The sequence below is a fragment of the Myxine glutinosa genome, chromosome 11 (genome assembly GCF_964187855.1).
Source record: "Myxine glutinosa chromosome 11, kmMyxGlut1.1, whole genome shotgun sequence".
NCBI classification, from domain to species: Eukaryota; Metazoa; Chordata; class Myxini; order Myxiniformes; family Myxinidae; genus Myxine; species Myxine glutinosa.
Genome location: NC_136271.1, coordinates 43,387,715 through 43,403,728, shown reverse-complemented (window position 1 = coordinate 43,403,728; position 16,014 = coordinate 43,387,715). Strand labels below are relative to the sequence as shown.

The 16,014-nt window shown below is 46.8% G+C and overlaps 1 protein-coding gene across 1 annotated transcript in view; it reads right to left on the bottom strand.

Annotated features, from left to right (window-relative positions):
* LOC137436603 (uncharacterized) overlaps positions 1-13,932 on the bottom strand; it is a 77,488-nt gene extending 63,556 nt beyond the window's left edge. Inside the window, exons 1-3 of the mRNA XM_078786602.1 lie at positions 13,873-13,932; positions 2,220-2,260; positions 1,110-1,258 (exon numbers count right to left, since the gene is read on the bottom strand). Of these exons, the coding sequence (XP_078642728.1) occupies positions 1,110-1,258; positions 2,220-2,250 (180 nt within the window). The 5' untranslated portion in view covers positions 2,251-2,260; positions 13,873-13,932. The remainder of the gene's footprint in view (positions 1-1,109; positions 1,259-2,219; positions 2,261-13,872) is intronic.
* Positions 13,933-16,014: the final 2,082 nt, after the last annotated feature.

Sequence of the window (16,014 nt, the reverse complement as noted above, 5' to 3'; positions counted from 1 at the left end):
TCGCCAGCGAACAGGCCAGAGCTCCTCCCTCGGTCCTTCTTGTTCGGCTGCACTGAGCTCCGACTGTCCCGAACCACTCTTGGTGTCTTTTCCCACAAGCGCACCAGAGTGAGCCAACAATGCTGCGACCGTCCACAATGCAGCCAGTACCAGAGAGAGAGAATAAATGTGCATCCGCTCGTTACGAATGCCGGAACAGAGAGAGGGAAAATTGTGACCGCTCACGATGAAGCCCAGCACAGAGAGAGAAAATGGCGGTCACTTCGCTTTTTCTTCCTCCATTCTTGAAGGTCCCCTCTGACTTCATGCTCGCTCTAATCACCGAGCTCAGTCGTCCTTCGGGGCGTGGCCTCACGGCCACTCTTGACCCCATCGAGAATGTTTGGCTGGGCAGGGTGGTAATGTCCGGGTACTGTCTGCGATTATGTTGGTTGTAATTAGGTACCGATTGCAAGGCTGGCCGAGTGAGTTTTATAAGAAAAAAAGGGGAAAATCACAAGGGCAATTACACACTGGGAATTTATCCTTATGCCCTACCTAATTAGCATAGCTCAACCCCTCAAATGGAGACACATAAACGCTTACACGGACATTCGGCCCTAACTTAGATACATGAAATGTCTTCTTCACGACATCCGGGGAACGCTAATCTATTCAATTCTATCTCGACTAAGGTATTTCATGACCTACCCCCACACAGGTAACAATATCACACACACACACACACACACACACACACACACACACACACACACACACACACACACACACACACACACACACACACACACACACACACACACACACTTCGAGACCTGCGATGGTTCCATTCCACCTTCTGAAACTCGCATATGGAGATAACAACCAACAACACACCATCCTCTTGGCCTCCATTCAAATCCATTTTCTCACCCTCCTCTCAAACCCCATTCACTTTTTTCCTCAGGATCCTAACCAACACCCACCCATCCATTGCTTTTATATCAAGATGTGCTTATAAATCATTGATAATTTACAATGTTTGAGTGATGAAACACATCAGGCACGATTCTAGTATTTTATTCATTTTATGCCATTTTGATAGTTTGGTAAATTGATGTTTATCTCACCACGTTTGTTTCATTTTTAAACCACCACTCAAAGTCCACTTCTTGTTGTTCTGGTGGAGCTTGGCAAGCGAGTGTTGTTGTACCACCCACCACCCCTCTTTGTTCACGATTTTCCGGATCTTCTGCCCAAGCATTGTTTCTTTCTCTTGCTGCGCCGTCCACGGAATTATAATGGAATACAAGGTTGTATTCCATGGAATTAAAATGGAATTATAATTATAATGGAATACAATCACAACAAATAAAGATAAAAGTCGATCACTTAATTACATCATGCTCTGTCCCCCAAATATTCCTGCAGGATGCACAAAATCTGCCAGAAACCCTCTTATAGTGAAATTGCCAAAATCAAGACTCTCTGCTGGCCTTCACTCTTTCATGCCTCTTTTCTCAGTCATAAAATCGTCAATTTTCATCCGATTGACTTGAAATATGAACATAATTTTCAAATCAGGTCACTGAAGCCTATTGTTTTTGAGTTATGAAGGTCAAGGTTTGAGTTACGAAAGTTACGAAGGTCGCTCCCTTTATTGTATTTTGTGTGTCCGTTTGTTGTTGTTTTTTTGTGATTGATGTTAGCTTTTACACGAGCCTTGATCTTGTATACACACACACAAAAAAAAAAGGTTGCAACGACTGATTTTGCAAGTATTGGTCGGTGACTGCTTTGTTTCACTGTCTCTGTCTGTCTGACTGCTTTCACTGTCTCGATAACGTTTTTACCATTTGAGCTGCACCATCAAATTTGCAAGAAACCTTTATTATGAGAATATGGGAGAACAATAATTAATGAATATTACTTCTGTTTTTTTCGCAGTTGTTTTCATCAACTTTAGTTCGAGTCCAAACCGGACACGGACGGGCTTTACATTTTGGGATGCTTTCCAGTTTGTTGAAGATAAGGTTTGAATTTGGTAAGCAAACTGATCTGGCAGGATTCGGGGCCGAAATATACATTTATTACCCGGATTTAATTTCGTCTTCCATACTCACGCAGACAAGAAATCAGGAAAACAAACTGACACATCTGCATAATAACTATTTTGTACTTCAACCAGTCAGGAACATACTTATTATACATCTAAAACAAAGACAAGCAGAGGAACCCACCCAACAAGAGCAGGAGCAAAAACGTTTTCATGTTGGATCTCCTGCAGCACACATGAGATAGAGCAAAGAGCATGAAAAAAAACATTTCATGTTTAAATACATCAGGTTGCAAAAATATAATGGAATATCATGGGGCAAATATAATGGAATATCATGGGGCAAATATAATGGAACAGCAATTACATCCAAATCAGAATCCATCACAAATGTCAAATCATCATTTTACATTTTCGTTGAATATATGCCTGAATATATGCCGGAATGTGCCGTTCATCATGTTTCTGAGTTAAGTGTGATGTCGATCAGGAAGAAGAAGAAGCCGTACTAACAACTTCATACCCTTCCGTAATTGTTTGATTTATTTGTGTTCAAATGTCTGGTGATTGTTTTGTATTTATTTATGCGAATGTATACTTGAAAAGAACTGTCATTAATTTTAAAAGGCTTAGGCACTATAGAGCGATTTATTATAATAATATATACCAGCCGAAACCCGTGGAACATCCACGGAAGGGAGGATGTGGTGTATGGATAGAGTGTACCATTATGGATGGCATAGGGGATTTGCTTGTCCGAGTAAGAGTTAGGAAGAAAGATGAGAATGAAGAGTGCGTATATGAACAACGATCGCCGACACCGGCACAAATGCATGCTCTGGATTGTCCACTTTGTGGACGGCTTGCTTTCGCCTTCGCCTGTCCAATCAGCGGACGGCTTGCTTCGCCTTCGCCCAGCAGACGCCAATACGATGGCGTCGTAAGATGGCGTCGTATCGGCAGTTAATCGGATGATTTTGGGCCCCAACGTCGGCTAATTCAGATTTTTCGAGTATGGCTGTACATGATTAACAAAGAGCGCGGTTCGTAGATCGTAAATCCATTAGTGCCGTGGGCATCGGGTCACTGGGTGCGGCGTAAAAGGGATAACAAAGTCGAGTCCTTACGCTATTATTATATAGACTAGCCGAAACCCGTGGAACATCCACGGAAGGGAGGATGTGGTGTATGGAGAGAGTGTACCATTATGGATGGCATAGGGGAGTCACCATGGGATCTTCTTCTTCCATTAAGCTCCAATTTTTTCTCTTTAAGTTAAGTCCAATCAGTCCTCTCTGCTCGAAGTGCTCAGGCCATGCCTTCCCACTCTCATACTTTTATTTCCGTTCGGTGTAGAAAGAGATTGACATATCGTTCGTCTGTTTTCAGCTTGTTATCTTTAAGCTTCCTTACGTCTCGCCACCTGCTACACCTCTCTGAGTTACGAGGATTTATGCAACGCACCCTGAGTATCGCAACGTCACTCCATTTAACTTTATTAAAATGACGATAAAGACGTGAAACCCGTGGAACATCCACGGAAGGGAGGATGTGGTGTATGGATAGAGTGTACCATTATGGATGGCATAGGGGAGCGCTCATGGGATCTTCTTCTTCCATTAAGCTCCAATTTTTTCTCTTTAAGTTAAGTCCAATCAGTCCTCTCTGCACGAAGTGCTCAGGCCATGCCTTCCCGCTCTCATACTTTTATTGCCGTTCGGTGTAGAAAGGGATTGACATATCGTTCGTCTGTTTTCAGCTTGTTATCTTTAAGCTTCCTTACGTCTCGCCACCTGCTACACCTCTCTGAGTTACGAGGATTTATGCAACGCACCCCGAGTATCGCAACGTCACTCCATTTCACTTCATTAAAATGACGATAAAGACGTTTCCTTATATATCCTAATTTAAAATGTTCAAGGGAATAAAAAGACCATTTGGTTCACACCACCCATGTTCACACCACTCGACTGTCCAATCAGCGGACGGCTCGCTTCGCCTTCGCCCAGCAGACGCCAATACGATGGCGTCGTAAGATGGCGTCGTATCGGCAGTTAATCGGATGCTTTTGGGCCCCAACGTCGGCTAATTCAGATTTTTCGAGTATGGCTGTACGTGATAAACAAAGAGCGCGGTGCGTAGATCGTAAATCCATTAGTGCCGTGGGCATCGGGTCACTGGGTGCGGCGTAAAAGGGATAACAAAGTCGAGTCCTTACGGTATTATTATATAGACTAGCCGAAACCCGTGGAACATCCACGGAAGGGAGGATGTGGTGTATGGATAGAGTGTACCATTATGGATGGCATCGGGGATTTGCTTGTCCGAGTAAGAGTTAGGAAGAAAGATGAGAATGAAGAGTGCGTATATGAACAACGTATTTATTGCAATCTACTTAAATGACAACGCTACGATATACTTTTGAAAAATGAATGGATTCGTAATAGGAATCGGCAAAGCACCACTCTGGGATTGTCCACTCAATGGACGGCTTGCTGTCGCCTTCGACTGTCCAAGCAGCGGACGGCTTGCTGTCACCTTCGACTGTCCAATCAGCGGACGGCTTGCTTCGCCTTCACCCAGCAGACGCCAATAAGATGGCGTCGTAAGATGGCGTCGTATCGGCAGTTAATCGGATGCTTTTGGGCCCCAACGTTGGCTAATTCAGATTTTTCGAGTATGGCTGTATGACTGTATGTGATAAACAACGAGCGCGGTACGTAGAACGTAAATCCATTAGTGCCGTGGGCATCGGGTCACTGGGTGCGGCGTAAAAGCGATAACAAAGATGAGTCCTTACGCTATTATTATATAGATAATAATAATAATAATAATATCAATAATAATAATATTAATGGAGGCCCGTACTCTTGACAGAGCTTCGAGGTATTCACAAGTCGAGAAACGTTTCTCGGATAGAAGCAATGTCGGGGACATTTTGTGATCGCGACTTCATTGAAGGATACTCGATAGGTGTAGGTATTTGTGCAGGATGCTGGCGATAACTCGCCTACTCTGAAAAACACACCGATGATTGCAACCAATAGGCAACGTTAGGCCGACGTTGGAAAATAGACGTCGCAATTGCTACCAATGGACAACGTCAGGCCAACGTTGGAAAATAGACATCGCAATTGCTACCAATGGACAACGTCAGGCCAACGTTGGAAAATAGACGTCGCAATTGCAACCAATGTACAACGTCAGGCCAACGTTGGAAAATAGACGTCGCAATTGCAACCGATGGACAACGTCAGGCCAACGTTGGAAAATAGACATCGCAATTGCTACCAATGGACAACGTCAGGCCAACGTTGGAAAATAGACGTCGCAATTGCAACCATTGGACAACGTCAGGCCAACTTTGGAAAATAGACGTCGCAATTGCAACCAATAGGCAATGTTAGGCCGACGTTGGAAAATAGACGTCGCAATTGCAAAGAATGGACAACGTTAGGCCGACGTTGGAAAATAGACGTCGCAATTGCAACCAATGGACAACGTTAGGCCGACGTTGGAAAATAGACGTCGCAATTGCAACCAATGGACAACGTTAGGCCGACGTTGGAAAATAGACGTCGCAATTGCTACCAATGGACAACGTCAGGCCAACGTTGGAAAATAGATGTCGCAATTGCAAAAAATGGACAACGTTAGGCCGTAGTTGGAAAATAGACGTCGCAATTGCAACCAATGGACGTTAGGCTGACGTTGGAAAATAGACGTCGCGATTACAACCAATGGGCAACGTCACCCCGACGTCAACAATGCGCTTGCGACCAATTGACCAAATCCCAACGTTGGGCCACAGGTGTTGTGTTAGTTGGGATGCGTCCTCCAGCTTTAGGTCTTTCGCAGGTACGCCACACATGAAATTGATACCTCCATCTGCATGGGAATCACCAGGGTGACAGTTGAGAGCTCGGTGAAGATATACAGGTTTTCAAACGCAGGCTAAACAGGTCAGTAGTCAATGCATACCTCTCAGCTACCTTTCTAGCCCTCCTGTATGCCAATGCAATTACTCTTTGACCTTTTAATGGAAACAAGGAAATCTTAACATGCCCTTCGTGTGTATGATCACATTGCGATGATATTTTGCAGAAAGATAAGAAAAGCGTTTTTTGAAAGAATAAGAAAGTTTGAGAGAAGAAAAAAAAAATACAAGAATGAAACCATTGGGACATTTGACTAATTATTTTATTCACAAGATGCACACATACTGTACATTTATAACAAGAAAGAGCAATCAATGATTGCGGATCCTCACCAGGATCTGTTTTACATAACTCTATAGTACAGTACATACTTTAGAGATATACTCGCATTCCAATTGTACATACTTTAAATATGTAGTCAGTTGAAAAAAGATAACAGGTGTGACTGGTTTTTGTTTTTATCGATCGTGCTGACTCAAAATCACTCAATTGAGACCCAGTGAATTAATGTGTGTATTTAAAACCAGGGGAAGGGAGAACAGAGAACACACAAACATTTTACCCGATAATTATATTTACAACAAAATACGTGCCCCGGGGTATCGTACATGTGGAAATTCGTTGTCGAACTAAGCCTTGGCTTATCGGGCCCCAGGCACACCACAGGAGAAAGACCAGAAGAGGTGACAGTACTGATAAACTTGTTGCGACCTGTTTGGATGCTGTAAATGTTCCCTCTGGAGACAACGGTCCGCAGCCCTGCTCGGGGACTCAGCACAGACCCCGCTCGACTCTGCTTTGACCCCGTCTGGCCCACAGCTGAACGGCCTGACCTGGACTCACAACGAATGCACCCACCGTGGAACAGAAAGGTGGCAAGGAACCAAGAGCCAGACAAGAGAACAACCGGAACAGAGAAAGCCCAGACTGGACATGTGTCCGGGTTTTTATGGGCTCCCGCGATGCCCTGCCCCTGTGACATAGCCCCACCCTTATCTGCCTGGTGGTTCAGCCTTCAGTAAAGGGGAACCCCTCTCTCGACTTGTTCTCAGATGTTCGGGGAATTTTTCGGGGCTTGCCCTTCTCACCAAATCCTGCGCCTTTGTGCCAAAACTTGTGCATTGGTGTTGAGGTATTGTGAGCCCGGATCTCCCCATAAGAGGACATTTAGGATATATTACAAAGGAAAGAACATAAAAAGGGTTTAAGTCTAATGTGGTTTAAGAGACAAACATTAAGGAGGGAATATGTTAGCTTGCTGTACAAATAATGATGCATGATCTTATATCACGATGAAATTATCGCACCCTTATGCTAAATATGCACTATGGAAATAACTATTTCTAAGCTATACAATCTTAACCCCTAGAAGCCATTTCTGCAACCATCCTGGAATGGACTTTGTCTCCTTAACAGTCGATGAAGACTGCCGGAGAATTATCCCCCAAGACGTCGAGCGAGGCAAAACTGTACATGCAGGAATGGTCCACCAGGTTGTGGTTATGCTTTATTAAGTTAACCATGTGACTATTTCAGCATGTGTGGTTAATAGAGTGATTTTAGTTACACCAGTGTGTGTGTGTCGTGTGTGTGTGTGTGTGTTCTCTCTCGTACTCTCTTAAGCGCCGAGGGGCGCAACGCAAGCATGGCTTTGAACCCCTCTTCCGGTCTGGTCTCATCTTTGTGCCTTCACGCTGTGTCTCCTGTGCTGTGCACTGTGTGCTCTCTTAAGGGTAGAGGGTGGGTCTCAGTCATGTGGCTCACTCTCTTTGATCGATAACTGGGCGCTCCAGGTTGTGAATCGCTGCCTTATTGTCATGTATGAAGTGCAGATCTGGCCGGAATCGATAGCACAATCTTCCAGATGATCCATCAGTGCGATAATGGATCCTGGTGTAGGCGAATCATCAACGGATTCTGGAAGGGGTAACCGACTCATGGCATCTGCATTTGTGATAGACGAACCGGGCTTATAACATATGGTGTAGTCATAAGCAGCGAGAAACAGGGACCAGCGGATGATCCTGGGCGGTAGTGTGTCAGATGTCGCCTTAGTTGGACCAAACAGACTGATCAGCGGCTTGTGATCAGTGCGAATCATGAAATGATGTCCAAGAAGGTACTGGCGAAATTTGCTGACGCCGAAAACGATTCCCAATCCTTCCTTGTCAAGTTGGGAATAGTTCTTCTCTGCCAGGGACAACGTTCTGGATGCAAATGCAACCGGTCTTTCTGTACCATCAGGCATCACGTGTGATAATACACTCCCCACTCCATACCGACAGGCATCGCATGTCAGCACAAGATCCTTCTCTGGATCAAAATGAACGAAAACATTGGACGATTTGAGCAGATCCTTAGAGGTCTGGAATGCTGATTGTTCAGTGGACCCCCAGCTCCAGGAGACTCCTTTCCTCAAAAGCCGATAAAGGGGGCCCAAAACGTCGGTCACATTCGGAATGTAACGACCGTAGAACTGAAGCAAACCGAGGTATGACTTCAATTCGGTCACGTCTCGTGGAGCAGGAGCATCCTTGATAGCTCGGACTTTCTCATCTGTCGGGTGTAGACCCTCGGCATCAATCGTATGACCCAGGTACGTGATTGATGGCACCATAAACTTGCACTTGTCTCGACGCAAACGTAGGCCGGAGTCCGAAATCTTCTTCAGAACTCTATCCAGGTTTTGTCGATGTTCCGCGTCCGTACGACCAGTAACCAGAATATCATCCTGGTAACAAACGACGTTGCGTTCGGCGGCAAACAAACTGTCCATGACACGCTGATAAATTCCAGGTGCAGATTTCACTCCAAAACTGAGTCGGTGGTACCTGTACAACCCACGATGCGTGTTGATGGTAAGATACTGTTTCGAATTCTCGTCCAAGCGGAGCTGTAGATAGGCGGATTTGAGATCGAGTTTCGTAAAAGTCTTGCCTCCCATGAGACGAGCATAGGGGTCTTCGATCCTTGGGATTGGATATTTATCCAATGAAGAACACCTGTTCACGGTCATTTTATAATCTCCACATATGCGGATGGACTGGTCCGATTTTATGACCGGAACGATGGGCGCCGCCCATTCGGCATACTGGATTTGCTCGATGATCCCCAGATTTTCAAGATGATCCAGTTCCTTGTCAATCCGCTCCCCCAGGGCGAAAGGGACTGGGGGAGCTCTGCAAAATATAGGATTGGCATCCCAGTCAACCCTGAGTTTAGCCGTATGTCCTTTCAAGGTTCCAAGCTCATCCTTGAAGACATCCGGGTACGTATCCAGCACATTTTTGAGTGTGTATGCTGCGGTAGGAGAAACGTTGGCTGCCCGGAGTTGATGAATGCTTTTCCACTTCAGTCGAATTATGCTCAACCAGTTCCTGCCGAGTAAGGAAGGGCCCTTTCCAGGAATTACGATCAGGGGTAGGTGAAACTCACGGTTATCGTAGCCCACCGTGACGTCACATGTACCGCAGGGAACAATCCTCTCACCTGTATAGGTGGAGAGTCCATAGGTAGTAGGTTTCAGATGGGGTCGGTCAGCATCACTCCACAGGTTTGTGAAAACAGCATGGCTGATGAGCGAGACGGCCGCACCAGTGTCGACCTCCATTTGCAATGGTCGATTGTTGACGACAACAGTGGCAAGAAGAGGGTCCCGCCTATGGTGAGAATCAATATGAAGCAGATCATACGATTCTGAGTTGTCGGAAACAGAGCTCACCTGGTCAAGCTCAGGTTCCTCCGAACCGATAAACTGATGAATCTTGTCAGCAGCTTTCCCTTTTCCCGATTTGCGAGTGATGCAAGCTGGAGCAATATGGCCAGTTTTCGAACAGAAATGGCAGGTGGCATCTTTGAACCGACACGTCTCTGGAGGGTGCTTTCCGTTGCACTGAAAACATTTGTTGTGGGTTTGAGACTGCACTGGCTTCTGACGAGGAGACTTGTTCCAACGTTTTGGCTGAACATGATCCAACCGATTCACAACAGGGCTGGTACCAGATGAGCGAGTGGCACCGATGCTTGTAGCGTTGCGTTCAGCACTTTCCATGGAAATGGCGGTGTCTCTGGCATTTTGGAACGTCAGTCTTCTCTCAGCAAGCAGGCGTCTACGAGTGCGGTCATCGGACATGCCAACCACCAGCAAATCACGGAGCATGTCATCAATCGTGTCCCCAAATCACACAGATGTGACAGTTTTTTGAGGTGTGCAATGAAGTCTGCGATCGACTGATCTTGCTGCTGTCTGCACATGTAAAAATTAAACCGACACAGGATGACTGAAGGAGATGGATTACAATGTTCCTTCAAAGCGGCCTTGAGCTCTGCATAAGTGAGCTCCTCGATTGTCCGAGGCCGAATCAGGTTTTTAACGAGTGAGAACGTCTCACCTCCGCAAACGGACAGGAAGATGGCCTTCATCCGGGCTTCGGTCGCGATGCCGTTCGCCTCGAAGTAAAAAGACAACCGCTCAGAATACGTGTCAAAATCCCCCTCATGAGGGTCGAATTCATCGACATGGCCGAAAGAAGTCATGGTCTAGATGTTTATCCTCGTCGCCATGTAAGGTAACTCGACATGGGATGTCGTGTCGTGATCCCGAAAAATCTGCGTTCCAGGGTCATGGATGAAATCCATGACTGTCACCCCGGGATTGTGAAGATGAAGTCACTCGTCAGAAACTATGTGTGGTGGCCGAATCTTGATGCTGATATCGAACATCATGTTCGACATTGTTACCCCTGCCAGAGCACCCGGAATACACCTGCGAACGCGCCACTGCATCCCTGGGAATGGCCCAGCGAACCGTGGCATCGCCTACATCTCGATTATGCCGGGCCTATTAACGGCAGCATGATTCTAATAATTACGGACGCGCACACAAAATGGATTGATGCCTATGTGACGCGTGGTACTACGTCAGCCATTGTCATCGAAAGACTCAGACGCTGTTTCGCCACTCATGGTCTGCCCAGGATGATCGTGAATGATAACGGTTCGTGTTTTTCCAGTTCCGAGTTTGCCGAGTTCACACGTCGGAACGGCATCAAACATAAGTTTGTCAGCCCACATCACCAGGCTTCAAATGGCTTGGCCGAACGATCCGTGGGAATCATCAAATCCGGATTACAGAAACTTCAGGAGGGAACCCTGGAAACAAAGCTGTCTCGTCTCCTGTTCAAATACCGCATCACGCCACAATCAACACCGGTGCAGCTCCGTCTGAGTTATTGATGAAACGACACGTGAGATCGACACTTGACAATCTCAAACCAGACATATCATCAAATGTTTATCAGAGCCAGCTTAATCAAAAGTTGGTGCACGATAAGACGTCCAACAGTCGATGTATCAACATTGGAAATCCAGTGTTTGCCCGAAATGTTGGTGCAGGAGCGACGTGGCTACCGGGGGACATCATCGAGAAGCCAGGTCCACTGTTCTGCGTGATTCGCCTGCAGGACGGCCGCGAAATTCGTCGACATCAGGACCACATAACCTACCGTCACTGTGAGTCGATAGAGCCTGCAGCATCGTCACAGTCAGGACAACAGTTCGACCCGCCACTGCCGGAGATCGTCATGGCCGCTCCAGCCGGCTCGGATGCCCCGAAAACCTTTGCGAACGCTACACCCTTCGTGGAGACCAAAGGAATCACCTGAGACTCTGTATCCACTGGGACGCCGCGACTCAAAGGGATCACCTCGGACTCTGTATCCACTGGGACACCGCGACCCAAAGGGATCACCTCGGACTCTGTATCCACTGGTACACCTCGACTCAAAGGGATCACCTCGGACTCTGTATCCACTGGTACACCGCGACCCAAAGGGATCACCTCTGACTCTGTATCCACTGGGACAACGCGACCCAAAGGGATCACCTCGGACTCTGTATCCACTGGTACACCGCGACCCAAAGGGATCACCTCGGACTCTGTATCCACTGGTACACCGCGACCCAAAGGGATCACCTCGGACTCTGTATCCACTGGTACACCGCGACCCAAAGGGATCACCTCGGACTCTGTATCCACTGGTACACCGCGACCCAAAGGGATCACCTCGGACTCTGTATCCACTGGTACACCGCGACCCAAAGGGATCACCTCGGACTCTGTATCCACTGGGACACCGCGACCCAAAGGGATCACTTCTGACTCTGTATCCACTGGTACACCGCGACCCAAAGGGATCACCTCGGACTCTGTATCCACTGGTACACCGCGACCCAAAGGGATCACCTCGGACTCTGTATCCACTGGTACACCGCGACCCAAAGGGATCACCTCGGACTCTGTATCCAGTGGTACATCGCGGCCCAAAGGGATCACCTCGGACTCTGTATCCACTGGTACACCGCGACCCAAAGGGATCACCTCGGACTCTGTATCCACTGGTACACCGCGACCCAAAGGGATCACCTCGGTCTCTGTATCCACTGGTACACCGCGACCCAAAGGGATCACCTCGGACTCTCTATCCACTGGTACACCGCGACCCAAAGGGATCACCTCGGACTCTGTATCCACTGGTACAACGCGACCCAAAGGGATCACCTCGGACTCTGTATCCAGTGGTACACCGCGACCCAAAGGGATCACCTCGGACTCTGTATCCACTGGTACACCGCGACCCAAAGGGATCACCTCGGACTCTGTATCCACTGGTACACCGCGACCCAAAGGGATCACCTCGGACTCTGTATCCACTGGGACACCGCCACCCAAAGGGATCACCTCGGACTCTGTATCCACTGGTACACCGCGACGCTCAATGCGTGAGAGAAACGCACCCGACCGGTTGAATCTTTGAAGATGTTTTTTTTCACGGTGACACATGTTCTATTTTCATGGTGACACATGTTCTATTTTCACGTATTTTCATTATTCTCATAACCGTTTGCACACATATTTTCACATGTTTTGGAAATGTTGCTTTTGAAATGTCAATTCTTGAAATCTAGCACGTATTGCTCTTGGTAATTTTGGACTTAAAGGGGAGGATGTCATGTATGACGTGCAAATATTTACCGTTGTATCCCTACACCGTGACCGCATGGTATCCCTACACCGTGACGGCATTGTATCCCTCCGCCCCAGCTCGGATGGCGCTGAGGTGAATCGGGCCTGTATCGGCAGAGTGAATAAACGTGTACGACAATTGATCGTAGTTTGTCGAGTTACCTGACACTTATATATGCAGCCCTCTCTTAATAGAGGCTTATTATAACAAACGAGACATCCAGACCCCCTTAGATCCCGATTTTTAAAAATTGCCATGAACAAACTTTAGTCACAACACAACAAATATAATTTGTGCCAAATTTGGTCACAATCCCATCAGTGGTTTCGGAGAAGATGTTTACAGTGTTTATGGACGGACTGACGGACGGACGACGCGCTATCGCATAAGCTGCCCTGAACTTCGTTCCGGATGAGCTAAAAATCGATTCAATTGGTCACATGGTTAGGCAATGAAGAATAAAGCAATAATTGATGAATATTGATGATGTCAGAGGTCAGGTAACAAGGCGTCTGTATTGGATTTCATGAAAACCTTGAAAATGCAACCTCTCCTTCATTTTTCGATTGATTGAGTTGAAACTTGGACCACTTATAGCATGCCACTTGAATTGATGTATAACCTAAGGATGACGTCATATGTCACGTGACATGTCGGACATATTGGATTTCATGAAAAATGTCTAAAATACATCTCCTCCTCCATTTCTTTATCGATTTTGTTCAAACTTTGCATAATCGGGTCAGAGCTGCCATTGTCAATGATGTTGTCACACACTTGTCCAAACAGAATGGAGCATCCTGGTTCCCGGGGCATCACTGCTCACAGTTTTAATTATTATTATTACTAGTGGGGTCACCCGTGGGAATCTCACCGGCATGGAGGTGTATCGTTGCGATCGGTGCAGCCGTTTTTGGGGTAGCCGGGACAATAACGTTAGGCAGGTATCCAAACCTGAAAATGCTGGAGATCAAAGCTGAAATTGGAAAAACAATATAGCCTATTTTACTCCAGGGGGTCCCAGGATTACCCACCCAAAATTTCGTTGCGATCGGTGCAGCCGTTTTTGGGGTAGCCGGGACAATAACGTTAGGCAGGTATCCAAACCTGAAAATGCTGGAGACAAAAGCTGAAATTGGAAAAACAATATAGCCTATTTTACTCCAGGGGGTCCCAGGAATACCCACCCAAAATTTCGTTGCGATCGGTGCAGCCGTTTTTGGGGTAGCCGGGACAATAACGTTAGGCAGGTATCCAAACCTGAAAATGCTGGAGATCAAAGCTGAAATTGGAAAAACAATATAACCTGTTTTACTCGAGGGGGTCCCAGGATTACCCACCCAAAATTTCGCTGCGATCGATTCAGCCGTTTTTGCGGTACCTGGGAACAGATGGACGGACAGACAGACAGATGGACGGACAGACAGACGGACGGACGGACAGACAGACAGACGGACGGACTATATTTGATGAATTATTGTAAGTTTATTAATTTTTTCCATCTTCAATTGCACTCATTTTACCGCAATGTAAATCACCTTCTCAGATTTTGCAAATGGCTGATGGTTGTTTTTAAACCGATTGTGGAATATAATTTCAAACATTATAGCTCAAACAAATTCAGTAATGCATGCATTTTCATGCAAGGAAGAAATCAGACAACAACCTGTTCTGTCATGCACACACTGCCAAGCATACAATCCATTAATGTGACCATATTGTAATTCCATAGTATAATGCAATGCAAACTCACAAATGAGAAGAAGCAGAAGAATGGAGTAAGTTGGCATTTTGTACGCACTACAGTCAGACAGGGAATGGAGACGTGCAAAAAACGTTAGACACAGAAAAATGTCATTTGACTCACAGACCTGTGCAATGATTTTAATCTGCCAGAACAGGGAATTGACTCAATCTCCCATTTGTTTTAATTTCAAGATCGAGGCTCGTGTAAAAGCTAACATTAATCACAAAAAAACAAACGGACACATAAAAAACATATGATAAAAGGAGCGGGAGACAAGATGGGGCGATAGAGGGAGGCACACAAGTACAACAGTCGAGAACAGGGACAACGGAAGATCTGTGGGAGGGAGAGGGCTTGGGGGGAGGAGGCATGGGAAGGCGGGGGGTGGGGGGGGGTATAAAACCCATGGACACTGCTCGGACTTCAAGGAAAGAAGTCGGTATTTCAAAAAAGTGGATCTTCGGTGAAATTAAAGGGGGTAGAAAAGATCAAGGTTTTGGATGGGGGAAGATAAGAGATGGTGGTGAACAGCTGTTTTAAAGACCTGGAGGGAGGAGAGGGATTGAAGAGAGTGATGGAGTTTGTTCCAGAGGCGGGAGAAAAGAGGATATAGTGTTTTTGTGTCTTATGTGCTAATATATTGTTACAGACGCGGTTGTGGATGTTGGTTTACCGAGCGGTTTGGTATGACCGCGTCTGCACAGTTTACCCGATTATACTCGAACGTTGGCCGAGTCGCGCTACGCTAAATCAATTGAGGAAAGGACACAACGGCTGGGTTAAATGACACGACACCAGGGGTACAGTTCTCAAGACCTCCGGAGGAGGTTATAATGTTTCGGAACGTTGAGATTACAAGGACAAGAGGTACAGCATAGGAAGGTAGGCACTTAATCACGGTCTTATAGTAACCCCGACAGACCACAGATAAACAGGACAAGACTGACTCACACCGGGATTGATGGCAAGGAAGGGCAGGTAGTCGGTGGACAGCACAAGGTGCACTCTTGGCTCAGGGACAGGATAGCGCGGCCCAAAAGATGCAGGGAGGTCTCTCAGCGCTCGGAGGTGGCGTCTGGTTCTCTTCACTTCAAGCTCGGGGCGCATCTGACGTCACGTCCGGTAAGTGGCTGCGTATATCCGGCGGGGAGTGACACGCCCTCGGCTCGTTAGCTCCGCCCCAGATGGAATCGGCCCACCGCTTCTTATTGGGTGCTGGGGGTTACCGGGCTCCGCCCTTGACGAGGGGCCGACAGTCAGCCCCTTCGT